Source organism: Primulina tabacum, chromosome 4, assembly GCF_025594145.1.
Source record: "Primulina tabacum isolate GXHZ01 chromosome 4, ASM2559414v2, whole genome shotgun sequence".
NCBI lineage: Eukaryota > Viridiplantae > Streptophyta > Magnoliopsida > Lamiales > Gesneriaceae > Primulina > Primulina tabacum.
In genome coordinates this window covers 8,913,328-8,925,520 of record NC_134553.1, presented here as the reverse complement: position 1 = coordinate 8,925,520, position 12,193 = coordinate 8,913,328, and the positions used below count along the sequence as shown (strand labels likewise).

The 12,193-nt window shown below is 33.5% G+C and overlaps 1 protein-coding gene and 1 pseudogene across 1 annotated transcript; one reads left to right on the top strand and one right to left on the bottom strand.

Moving 5' to 3' along the window:
* Positions 1 to 4,357: 4,357 nt before the first annotated feature.
* On the top strand, positions 4,358 to 6,283 carry LOC142543021 (protein AAL-toxin resistant 7-like). The gene is made up of 2 exons (XM_075649980.1): positions 4,358 to 5,619; positions 5,944 to 6,283. Exons 1-2 carry the CDS (start codon positions 4,562 to 4,564, stop codon positions 5,990 to 5,992), a joined length of 1,107 nt encoding a protein of 368 aa, XP_075506095.1. The 5' UTR covers positions 4,358 to 4,561; the 3' UTR covers positions 5,993 to 6,283.
* A 166-nt stretch (positions 6,284 to 6,449) lies between these two features.
* On the bottom strand, positions 6,450 to 8,192 carry LOC142543020 (3-ketoacyl-CoA synthase 10-like; annotated as a pseudogene).
* Positions 8,193 to 12,193: the final 4,001 nt, after the last annotated feature.

Below are 12,193 nucleotides of genomic sequence, written 5' to 3'. Positions count from 1 at the left end.
TCGCGGAGACCAGTAGGTCTCGCGCATATGCGCCGGTTTAGGTCGCATATGCGCGAGACGTGTTTGACAAAGAATGAGCCACATGGCTTGGGACATGCAAGATATATATACATATAACCATTTCATTTTTCAGAATGCAAGAAACAAGAAACGAGACTCCAGGGGAATTGAATTTTCTTCGACAACTAGAAATTGATTTGTAATCCGACTCCAGGGGCAAAATCCGTCCGTTTGATTTGTAATCCGACTTCAGTACCGTGTTCCTATCAACGAGAACTTCAACTGGGCGTAAGTTTTCTTATGTTCTGATATGAATTGGAATTATGATATTGCCAGAATCAGATATGATTGATATATGCTGTTATTGACATAGTAGACATCGTATAATTGAAAACGGATCGAAGAACAGATACCATATGTAATTGTTATGAATTTTCAGAGTTGATTTGATTGTGATTAGACCGATTTGATATCAGAATTGTGTTGTTATCGATTATGAGATGTTGGGATTGATATCTGATTGATATTGTATTGCTGGGTATATTGATATTATTCAGATTTGGATCAGATGAGTTGTTGATTGTATATACTGATATTGTATTGCCGGTATTTCGAGATGGTACAGTTATGCCGTTAAAACAGAATTTGATTGAGTTCTGATTATATCCAGTACTGATTTGATTGAGGAGTATATTGATATCGTGTCTATTCGATATTGTCATTGCCAAATTGATATGGACAGAGCTGAATTCGAGACTTCGACTTCGTCAGACCGAGAAGAGAAATGTATAAATTAATGTTGATTCGGGATTGCACAACTCGATTTTGATTTGACTTGAGTTTCCCAAAATCACATACTTTATCTTATTATATTTATATTTTTAATTGATAAGTTTGATATGTCTAGGCTGTGGATGTATAGTCTAGTATGAGTTGTGATGAGTCAGTGGCAGGACATGCCAGGGCGGATAGGCCTAGTCTTTGGCAGGATATGCCAAAACACCGGACGTTTGGTCATATTGATAGTGCATAGGAGTGGAGCAACTTCTATAGCGAGATTCAATATGGACAGGACCAAAGTCCGTAATAAGAACGTACCGCCACCACGATCGGGAGAGTATGTGGGAGATTGTTGCGTTCTTATTCAGATCGGGATCCCTAGATTAGGAATGAGTCGAGTCAGAGTCTCAGAGTCACAGAGCGTGATTTACCGCTTGATATTGATTCATGTTTTCTAATTTTGATACATGTTCAGAGTGTGATTTACAGTTTGATATTGATTCATGTTTCTGACTGTGATACATGTTATAGATATCTGCTTCATGCTTTTATATCTGTTTATATGAAATGCATGTATACATGGTTTATACTGGGAATATAATTCTCACCGAAATTATACGGCTGTTGTCTTGTTTGTATGTGTGCATGACAATAGGTGGGACAACACCAGGGGTCAAGACGAGGACGAGAGAGGACTAGTTTAGCGTGGAGATTCGGACCCAGAAGTAGATCTGTTTCATTACCTGACATGTAGTGAATGAACAGTAGTCATTATGATTTACTTTTGTACAGGACTTGTATTTAAATCTGAATACTGATCTTGTAAATGAAATAAGATTTATTTCATATGTTTTCGCTTTTGTATTTTAAAAAAAAATTAGACCATGTTTATTTAATTGTTTTAACTATTCCCAAAGATGATTAAGAAATGAATTAGCGTCCGAGTCCCCACAAAAACCAGGGGGAAAAAAGGAGATATGCGGCTGCAATGTAAAAAATAAGATATGAGAAAAAAATTTATGCGTTACTTGGAACCTAATTATTTAATAGAAAAATCTACGGCCTGAAAGCTGGTCCATAAGTCTTAAAATTTAATCTTTTAAAATATTCCTCTTCCCTATACTTTTAAAAATTAAATAGCATACCTTGGTTTTAAATAAAAACTGCACAATAAACATATAATGCTTTAAAATTCTTAAACCTTGCTCATAGGTTACCTACAAATTGTGAGAAAATCATCTCATATTTGTTGGTATCATATGTCATATCAAACACCAGTATATCACCAAAAGCAGTATATGCCCTCCTTCATACAAGAACCGCCCAAAAACATTTGTTAAATCTATTGTCTTAAACATTCTCATGATCAAAGAAGAAATTTGAACTCTTGTCTTTCTCATACTGAAAGAAATTAATTAATGTTTCGGCATTGATATCCTTATGCTCATCTCTGAGAGTTTTCTCATCGTCTTTTCTATGCAACCTACATGTTCAGTGCCCTCCGGACTTTATCTCAAATAATTACATTTGTTGACAAGGGGGTAAATTTGCTCTGCAAATTGTTGACTCGATGCTTTCTTTGATGTAGGAACAACATGATGCGAGCGTAACAAATGTACATTTGAAGGAGTTGACAATTAATTATTATGACTTTCTTTGAAGGTACTAACAATACAACCAGGATCAATTTGTTCATTCATAACTGAAATCTTTAGTTTACATCAAGTTCTAATCTCGTCATGAGCTCTTTCCTTTCTTGGTTAATCACTTGTTGCATGTTATACTCAATCCGATTTCATCAGTATATATATATATCACAATTTGATAAGTTAATAAGAAAAATTTTAAAATGTAACATAATAGATTTATAAGTTTCAGAAACACACCAAGAAATAATACTGATACATATTAAGAAAATCATTTTTAGAATTTATTAAAGTACTAATATTTTAGTAAATAACATCATAAAATTTGTTCTAAAGTTTTCAGCTTAAAAATCTGATTAATTTATCAAATTATTAATTTCTTTAAGGTTAAGTGGGATCAAGAAAGTATTTCTTGGGTGTTAAACTGAGACAGATCGAGCATGGAGTGAATTTTCGCAGCATGGAAAATTGGTGGGCCACGTGCATAATAACATGTAATGTGAAGTTTCAAGTTCGAGATTTTAAAGTAATTTTTATTAACCAAAGATTATTATTGTTAAAATAAATAAATACTTTATTATGAGATTTCAATTCAGCAGTATAATAATGTTGGAAGGCGTGTGTGAATGGTAGGAATAAAGCGGCGGGTGTCATTGATTGGACAGTAGAGATGATAAATGGTTGGGTGAAACTGTGCAAGAATTGGATTCGTTAAGCTCCATGGCGGTGGGATTCGCTGTCTGCTCCATGTTTCAGTCGTTTTCTTATTGCATCGATATTTGGTTCGGGCTCAATTATCAGCAAGTTTGAATTCTTCGTGACTTGCTACAAGAAAAACTCCACCACAATGTAAAGAGAAATAATAATCAAGTGTTGGATTAAATATATGAGTGAGAATATATGAGTGAGGGTGAGGATAGTGCTCAAATGAGTGACATCCTAAGAATTACTCGCACGTCAAGCTGCTCTTATACTGTTTGATCTGGTTGGTTCAGTGGGTCGTAAAAGAGTGAAATCAGAGCTTAACAGGTAATACTGTATTGGCTGGAAACAAGGCCGACAATAGGAAAAAGATAAGACTGATCTTTTAAAAGATATGAGACAACACACTCTCGGAATCATGGTCTAACCGCCCAACCCATTAATACTAAAGTTAGTGCACACTTCGCTGCCACAAATATAAAAAATAAATAAAGTTGTTCTTTGGTTAACAGCTATAACTTTTGGTCTAATGGTAAGCACTTGATCTTAAGACTAAGGATGAAGAAAAATACCGAAATTTTCAGTATACAGAAGTTATTGTAACAAAAAATACTGAATTTATCGAAATTTTTTATATGCTATCGCAACACCGAAACAATATATATAAATTTAAAAATATATAATTTTTTTAGATAATAAAGTTATAAATTAAAATATATAAAATTTTTTTCGATATAAAATTGTATATACTAATATCGTATCGAAATCTTAGTTCCACAAATTTTATTGTATAAACTTTGTTCTTTCTTATTGAATATAGTGATTAGAAGTTGTTAGAATAATAAATTTTCGTGCCAATTGTTAATTTTCTAGGACGTTTGGCACTAAGCAAAAGCTGTTTGGGAAAATGTAGCAGCAAATTATAATGATGAAATCAAAACAGAATCGATGTGAGCACGGTATGGAGCATTTATATCTTCTTCACAAGTATCGACTCGCTCTGATCATGTCGACAATTAAAATATTTCATTTATATAAAATTTAAATGTTGAAAAATAAAATCCATTATTATTTTTTTCGTGACATATCGACGTATATTTATTTCGAATTCAAATCAAATAGATGTAATGAATTTGATAATCGAAGAACATTTTTCATAAATTTACGTGACGAGAATTATATCGAAATTTAGTTATGAAAACTGTGACAAAAGAAAGTTCCAAAAAATAACAATTTAAAAATTCTACACCATGTCACTATCTACTTAGAATACCCACGAGCACCTTCATCCAGACCTGCATTCTCCGAATTCTGTACTTTTGCCTACAAATAGAAAAGGGAAATGAAGTGAAAAACACACTGGACCCCCTTTCCATTTTCATCCAACCGACTGAAATTTTGAACCAAAAAGAGAAAATTAAGTGCAGTAGGAGATGAGGGCCAAATCTTCTTCGCCACACTCCGTAAGTGGTGAACCAGAAACTTCAAATCTTGAAAATATGAAAGAATTCAAAGAACCTCGCTTATCAAATGCTTACGTTGGAGCCTTTGTTAAGCAATTAACTTCTTCAAAAACCAAAGATTCAGAAAATTCCTATGAGCATAGAAATATAGAGAAAAATGTTTGTGATGATATTAAACAGGAGAAATCAAATCAGCCTGTTAAAAAGCAGGTGAGAAGGAGGCTTCACGTCAGCAGGCCCTATAAAGAAAGGCTTCTGAATATGGCAGAAGCCCGGAAAGAGATTGTTGCTGCTCTCAGGTTTCATAGAGCAAATATGAAACAGGCAGGTGAAAAACACCAGAAGTTGGAATCAGGGCCCGGAATTCAGGCACTGGAGAGTTCGACTGATGATCAAGTTTGTGCGGGCCATGAGGGTGAACTGAAATCCGGGAGCTGGAATTCAAGAATTTATGCTTCAAATTATTTGGATTCCAATCTGCCCAACTATTGTGTTCCCGATTTCTCTTACTCTGCAGGCTTTTGTTATTCTTACAGTTCTTGGCCCATTTCGCCAAATGTGCAAGAAAATCTGAATTTTGCACTTCCAAGCCGAGCATTAGGCCTGAATCTGAATCTTCATGATTTCAACAATATTGACATCATCCCTTTCCATTGTGGCGCTGACCGGTCATCAATTTACTCTTCTTCTTCCCCAGTTCCCGACGAAACTCCATGTGTGGTGGTCACGCCTTCCACTGTGGTGGAAAGTGGGGATTCATCCTTGTATCAGGTAATGGATGATGAAGAGAATGCTGATACAAGATCCACCGGGGAGCAGCATCAGATGCAGTGGAATGATGGTGTGAATTCGGTGGATTCTTCATGGTTGTTGCGGAACATGGAAATTGGGAACGAGGATCAAAAGGACGAAGATTCTGTTGCATCTCCGTTTGATGAAGTCTTGGAAGTTCCGGCGTGGCTGAATGCAAATGAGAGCTGCTTGCAACGTCTGGACGATCAATACTTGCGTGATCCTACTTTGCCTTGGTAAGAATAGGCTTGTCGAAGTACCTACATCACTAATTTAGATTAAATTAAAGATTCAATTTTTTAACCATTCCATGCTCCAAAAATCGAGCCGAGCGTTTCCCTTAACCAACAAATAATAACGTAAAGTTTTCAACAAATGTGAATTTCACTATCAATATATTAAATAACTCGTTTGTTTTGTGGCAGCACCTTTTAGTGTAAGCATATCATTGTACCCGATAATTGAATTAGCCCATCATATTTTATCGTTTTTGGATGCTTCCTTTTTTGTGTTTCTCAAATTTATGCCAACTACTAACCATATTCCCAAGAAAAATGCAGCATGGAGATGGAAGATATTGAAGGAATGGATGGGGACTGGTTTGCCTGATGAGAAAGATCGATTGTTTCTTTTTTCACATGATTATCCATTCTTGGAAAATTATATATGGGCCTAGCTAGTTAATTTTTTTCTCCCTGTTTTTATGTTGAATTTTCTGTCAACTAAAATAAGACTTGCTTGATTGTGTAATGAACTGGCAACCAGATGATTAAAACATCGGGCAATGAGGAAGCTATTTTGTACCTTTTCCCACGATTCTTGTTGAAGAATATTGGCATGTTATCCGTTGAAGTATTTATTTGATACTTACTTAAATGCGCACATGTTCTGGAAACATATTTAAGCATTTTGAAGAGAAATTACAGCCTCTCCAAGCCCGAAGATTTGGCCTTCACTGCAGTACATACGGTCTAAAGTGTGTTGGATCGAGCACCTGCACCTTTTTTAAGTCATGGTGAGTTCATGAATTTCAAAGGGAACCAGCATGATAAAAAAACATCAGAAATCATATCTAAATTTTCCCTTATTGCACACAAAATGTTTGAGAATCTCGTCATCACTGGTGGATCATGCGTACAACAATAATAGTAATTCTCGTGTAGTTCATAGTATCCTGTATTACTTTAGACATTCAAAGTAGACATTATAGCAAACTTACAAAGTCATACAAGACGTTGATTTTTTAGATCTATTTGGTGAATTCCTACTAACACTATACTTTTTCAAGAAACCCTTCAATCATGCCTAGCTAATATCCTGGTGAGGATACCTGTCAACACAATCAAGCCATGGGTTTCTTGATGGCTTCCTGATCTTGCCCAGTGATTTCCACACCGCACTGTTGCATTTAAAACAGGAACCAAATGACAGTTGCCAGATATGATCACCCCTTTGAACTCTCTCCTTTGCCTCTAAATATGCCAATTCGTACCAAATACTACTACTCGATGTGTTTCCAAACCTGTGCAAGGAAGGACGGGATGGCTCAAGATTTACATCGCTAAGTTCTAGGTTCCTCTCCAGTTCATCGAGCATGGTTTTGCTGGCAGCTTGCACACAGAAGTGCTCGAATGCAAGCTTGTAGTCTGGGATGTATGGCTTCTTGTGCTGAGAGTCGACACCATTACTGAAGAATAGCTTTGAAATTAGTGTTGAGAAGAAGATAAACTGCTCTGAGAATGGGAGGACAAGGGGGCCTAATGTGGTGATGTTGGCTTTGAGTGCGTCACCGCCAATTTCTACCAAATCTCTTCTTACTTTAACGCCCTTGAATTTTTCGATGTCTTCTTTCTGATAGATGCACCTGGTGAAACAAGAGAAAAAAAATCACCCTGGACGATGGTTTATAGGAATTCCAAGAATGAAATTTTAGATAATCTGCTGGCTTAGATATATATATATGGAACCGTATAAACAATTTTAATCATCCATATGTATATAATTATTCCATCAAACAATCTTAAATTTACTTTGTAACTCAATTTGTATTTTGCCATGATATATTAAACCAATTAGATTATCATAAGAAAACACAATTTTAATAAAATTCAGGCGTACAAGTATACAACAGTGAACAAATATAGAATTTTTCACAAGAATATCATACCCACAGCTGCGATCGTCAGAGCCCTTGTGCGTTCTCACAATATGCTCAAGCCTGTACTTTGAACGGCTGTAATCACGGAGGCGATTGGACAGCATCACGGCGGAGCAGCCCATCCGAAAATAACAGTTCGAAACAAGCATGGACCTCTCTTTCCCAGGATACCAATTATACCCTACCATCTCCGTGTTCACCACCGCCGCGTAACTGCGAGGGTTTGCTTGTAGCATATTTCGCTCCAAATCAAGGCCGATGATTCCCGCGCTGCACCCCATCCCCCCTAAATTGAAGTTCAAAATGTTTCCCGAAATCTGGTAGTGGTTGATTATCATGGCGGAAAGAGACGGCGTCGGATGGAAGAGGCCGCAGTTCACCACGAGGATTCCTACATCCTTGGGCCGGACGCGAGTTTCTCGAAGAGTTCGTCGAGCGCGCCGAAGATTACGGTTGATGCTTCTGCACGGCCTTCTTTCATGGTGGCAGCGGTATCCGACCAACCGATTGATTTGGGCACGTAGGAATCATCGCCGATGCCGGAGGATTCGCTTCTGGAATTCGATGCTTGCTTCGTCGAACTTGCCGGATTTTCGAGCCAGCTCGATGAATTTTTCTTTGGAAACCTGCCATTTTTCATCTTCCAAACTAAAAATTTCTAATAATTTAACCTTTTTATGTCATTTTGAAACATTGACATCTCGATCTTTTTATGTTGAATTACAACTGCGCAAGACTATAATTCGATCTATTCATGAATTTATTATAATAATAGATTTTTCGTATTAATAATTTAAAATATACATTTTAAAAAATATTAAATTTGAATTGGGCATAAATAAAAGAAAATTATTTTAAATCAAGATATATATTAAATTGCCTCCTTAATCCTAAGCCACTTAACCTATTCAATTCCACCCAAAAATATAAAAAGCACAAGTTGAAACAAGATGTAATAAAAATAGACATATTATTTTACTTGTTTAAAATTATTTGATGATATCAATCTCTAATATATTTGATTATTTTTTGAGCTCGAACTATTTAATTTGATATAAGATAAATTATATTTTTGGTTATATATATTTGTTAATTTGTTTTTAATTTTGATAATTTATGTTGTTAAATTTCGATTTTAATCGATTTTTTTGGGAAATTTTAGTATTTTTTGACGTGACATTGATACGGATTTGACGTTTTTTTTTTTTAATGTCAGAGCAACACTCTTAAAGTGAAAAAACAATGTTTGCTAAAAATTGAAAGATACATAATTAAAATTAAAATTTGATAATATAGATGATTAAAATTTTAAAAAACTTAACATATGACTTGTAACGATCAGTTTTTCGTTGGCCTTAAGGATTTGACTAGAGCAACAGAGGTGAGAAAATGTTCAAAATAAGAGGTGTAAATATTGAAAATTAATGTATGATGATGTATGTAATGATGTATTTATTTTTGGATTATTTCCAAAAAAATTCTATAAATAGTTCTCTCAATTTGTGAAGAAAAACACAATTGAGTGGAGAAAAGTTTATAAAGTATATAGTTTAATATATTTTGTGAGTTTGAGATTTTTACTTTTTACCGTAAATTTTTACTTTTAACACGTTATCAGCACGATACTAGAAGGTTCGGTCTCTATATTTTCCAAGCTCCAAATCACGAGAAAAAGATAACAATATTCAAAAGTAATAATATTTATTTTACTGTTTATTTATTTTTATTGTGTATATATTTAATATATAATATCATGTTATTATATAAAAGGAGTCTATGACACTTCATTATAATAATGCGACGTGATTATATTATTACACTGCTTATTTATTTTTATTGTGTTACTGTTTATTTATTGTATATATATATATTAGAATAATATGATGTTATTATATAAAAGAAGTCCATGATACCTCATTGTAATAATGTGATTTGATATATTTTTATTGTGCTATATATTAATTATATTGTATATATATATATATATATATATATATATATATATATATATTTGTATAATATCATAGTATTATATAAAAAGAGTCTCTGACACCTCATTATAATAATGTGATGTAAATTATTCAAACATGATTAACATTATATACGTCATATTATTACCATAAAATTTACATATACATACATTTATTTTTTTTAAGATTTTGTAACTGTCAAAACGATCATAAACGACTAGTTTTTACCATATAAATATGATTTTACAAACACATTTAATCACTCCAAATATACTCTTCCTCCCTAAAAATTTTCTTCATCAAAATTTTTGAAGAAGAAGATGATGGTTCTTTCAATGTTATTTTGTATAATTATTTTGGTTATTATACTCACTAGTATTATATTTATCGGAGAATATCTGCATCGCGTTTTTTTTTTATTTTTAAGAATGCTTGTACTTATAATTTATCAGTTACTTTGTATTGTCATATTAATAGATTTAGAACTTAACTAATAAAATGCATTGTTATTTTTATAGTACCACCACGTCAAATTTGGCAAAGCTCGAATCTGTTGCGCTCGACATTACGGGAAAAAACTATATGCCATGGACTCTCGATGTAGAAATGCATCTTGAGTCATTAGGTTTAAATGAGACCATTAAAGAAAATGGTATCTCATCATCACAAGGAAAAACAAAAGCTATCATATTTTTGCGTCGACATCTTGATGAATGATTAAAATGTAAATATCTCATTGAAAAAGATCTCCTAACTTTATGGAAAAGATTAAAGGAAAGATTTGAACATGTAAAAAAATTTATACTTCCAACCGCCTGTGATGAATGAAATACGTTAATATTCCAAAATTTTAAGAAAGTCAGTGATTACAATTCGACGATGTATCGAATAATCTCGCAATTAAAATTTTGTAGACATCAGGTTACGAAATCGAAAATGCTTGAAAAATATTTTCCACTTTTCACGCATCAAATATAACTCTACAACAACAATATAGAGTGCGTGGATTTGCGAAATATTGTGAACTTATCGCATGTCTTCTTTTGGCGGAAAAGAACAACGAGCTGCTAATGAAAAATCATCAATCCCGACCCACTATATCAACAAAATTTTCAAAAGTAAATGTTGTAAGTAAAAATGAATTTAAACCTAGAAACCAAAATCAAATTCAAAAACAAGGTTTTGGTCGAGGTCGAAATCAAGGTCGTGGACGTGGACGTGGAAGTAGTTGTGGTCGTGGTCGCGGCCGTGGTTTTGTAAACAATCGAGATAGTTACTTCTATAACTCATCTCAAAAGGACGTCATGAACCACCCACTAAAAAGGCATCATGAGAACATGAGTGTTAATGAAAATACTCAAAACGATCTGAAAGTTACTGTTTTAGATATGGCACTCCAGGACATTGATATAGTATTTGTCGAGCCCCCGAGCACCTTTGTAAACTCTATAAAAAATCGATAAAGGAGAAAGAAAACGAGACTAACTTCAGTGAATATAGTGACCGTTTGAGTGATTCAACTCATATTGATGCTGCATATTTTCTGAATGATTTCTCTGAAAATGATTAATATATTGGTGGAATAAAAATGTAAAATATTTTATTTTTCATGTGTTCATATGCTAATGGTTTATTGTATAATTACGATATGTGTTTTCTTACATATATATTGTCAGTAATTATTTTCATTGCATATTTTTTTTGAAGTTCAAATATGTAAAATGCTATGACCAAAGCTAAACAAAGAAATAATCACATGGAAGTTTACATACCTGATAGTGGTACAACGCACATTATTCTCCGAGATAAAAAATATTTCTTGAAACTAAAACCAACAAAAACAATGGTGAACACAATATCAGGTCCTGTAGATTTGATAAAAGGTTATGGTAAAACACATTTTTTGTTACCTAATGGTACCAAATTTATGATAAATGATGCTTTGTATTCACCACAATCGATAATAAATTTGTTGAGTTTTAATGACATATATTCTCATGGGTATGATACTAAGACAATAAATGAAAGAAATGAGAAATATATGTGTCTTACTAAATATAAAAGTCAGGAATAAGTTATGTAGTTGAAAAACTACCAATGCTCCCTACTGGATTGCATTATAGACATATAAGTCCAACTGAATCAAACACTGGTAGTTGATAGTTCTTCAATATTAATCAATTGGCATGATCGATTAGGACATTCTAGTTCAACAATGATGCGAAGAATTATAAAAAATACACATGGTCATCTGTTGAAAGACCAGAAGATCGTTCAAAATAATAAGTTTCAATGCAAAGCATGTTCTCTTGAAAAACTTATTATAAGATCATCGCCAGCTAAAATCCAAATTGAATCACCCATATTTCTTTAACGTATTCAGGGTGAAATTTGTGGGCCAATTCATCCACCATGTGGACAATTTAGATATTTTATGGTATTGATCGATGTCTCTAGCAGATGGTCACATGTATGTTTATTATCAACTCGGAATGTGGCATTCGCAAGATTACTTGCTCAAATAATAAAATTGCGGAATCAATTTCCTGATCATACAATCAAGAAAATTAGACTTGATAATGCTGATGAATTTACTTCTCAGACTTTCAAAGATTATTATATGTCAATGAGAATCACTGTTGAGCATCATGTTGCTCATGTACATATACAAAATGGATTAGC